The following is a 1,660-nucleotide window of genomic DNA, read 5'->3' on the forward strand; positions in this document are numbered from 1 at the left end:
TTAACTGTAGCTGGACCAGAGGTGGAAGCTAAACTGAAAGCAGGTGAGAAAAAGAGAAGCTGCTACTTACCTTCTCATCTTACTTATCTGACTCTCACTCATGCTTCCTGCATCACTTTCTGTGCAGCAAAAGTGAATCGAGGAGAAATTTATGTGACCCAGTCTGGAAACTTCCCCTGTAAAGCTATTTTACATGTATGTGGAGAAAAGGATCAAGCTCTCATTGAACAACTTGTGTGTGATATCATTGGCTATTGTGAATGCTATAAATACAGTTCAGTGGCAATTCCTGCCATCTGTGCTGGTAAGTATTTTTTTTTGGCATTTCTATTCATTCAGTTTGTTGTGAAACACACACACACACCTAAATGCAAGTGGTGTTTTTTCAGGAGCTGGAGGGTTGAATCCTGCGATTGTAGCAGGAGCCATTCTTCAAGGAATCAAGGCTTCTGCATCATCTATGAACAGCCTCACCAACATCCGTCTCATCCTGATTAAGATCGATGTCTTCTTGGCTTTTAAAGAGAAAGCGATGCAGATGTATTCCTCAGCTGTCATCAACAGAGGTGACAGAAATATTCACAAACTGACATCTTATGTGCAATTGAATTTTAAAACGAATTTGAAAATAAAAACTGATTACAAATTTATTTTACTGAAATTTTTTACTGATTTGTTCTAGTACTTCCAGTTCAAGTACAGCAACAACAGCCTCCTCTTTCTGTGAGTGCATACCTCAGCAGTCTCCAAATCAGCTCTACAATTCAGCAGTCTGTCTTCACGTTCCTGGGTCTTTCCAAAAAAGACGTTGATGATGCCATGGAAAAGCTGAAGCATCAATATCACACACAGTGCTCCAGTAAAACCTTCTTAAAGGAGGAACTGGAACCCCTCGACCAGGATGACATGATGGAGCTGAAGGAGCTGGTGGAGTCTGAGGGTTTATTCATGCAAACTGATCAGTCTGGCTCTCTAACAGTGAGTGGGTTGAAAGACGGGGTCACCCGGGTGATCCAGAAAATGAATCAGTGTCAGTTAATGGGTCTTGCTAATGAGGTGAGAGTCAGGGAGGAGGAGGAATTGTACCTCCGAGTTGTTTGGTGCATCCTGGCACATAACGGTAACTGGGAAAGACTTCCCAGAACAGCCAATCACCAACTGGAAAACAACGAATTAACAGAAGGAATAACAGACGCACAGGGACTCGTATGGGAGGTTAATCTTCAGACAATGATGGCCACACAGCAACTGAGCAGACAGGCGATGAAGCTAAAGCGACTTGAGAATCTGAGAGGTGAGAAGAAAGAAACTAAAAAACCACTTGTAGTAAAGAAGGTTGCAAAAGTCATTGTGAAACATGAAAGCAATAATAAACTGTTCACTTTTAAACAAAAAGTATGAAAATCCTAGATCAGCTGATAAGGTTGGATCATGTTGATTTAACAGGAGTGTTATATTATTGTCAGATGGGCTCCATTGCAAGTTTTGGTTGTATTCATTCATGATACTATTAAAATCTTTTTTCTTTTTACGTGCTTCATTAAAGATTTGCAGTAAATAGCAAAATAAAACTCAACATAGGCTCTAGGTACGGTGTACATTTTAGGACATCGTCAGGTATCAGACAAAAAATTGTCAGGTGTCAGTTGTCAAAAAAAAA

The 1,660-nt window shown here is 40.2% G+C and overlaps 1 protein-coding gene across 1 annotated transcript; it reads left to right on the top strand.

The window, feature by feature from the left end:
* Positions 1 to 6: 6 nt before the first annotated feature.
* On the top strand, positions 7 to 1,294 carry LOC102199559 (uncharacterized; the record flags this gene model as incomplete). Its single annotated transcript, XM_005755910.1, has 4 exons — positions 7 to 43; positions 128 to 304; positions 390 to 566; positions 683 to 1,294. Coding segments are annotated over exons 3-4 (718 nt in total), but the record flags the coding sequence as incomplete, so codon positions are not given.
* Between the last annotated feature and the right edge of the window lie 366 nt (positions 1,295 to 1,660).

This window comes from Pundamilia nyererei, unplaced genomic scaffold (assembly GCF_000239375.1).
Source record: "Pundamilia nyererei isolate P.nyererei 1_Seehausen unplaced genomic scaffold, PunNye1.0 scaffold04688, whole genome shotgun sequence".
In the NCBI taxonomy this organism is placed as follows: Eukaryota; Metazoa; Chordata; class Actinopteri; order Cichliformes; family Cichlidae; genus Pundamilia; species Pundamilia nyererei.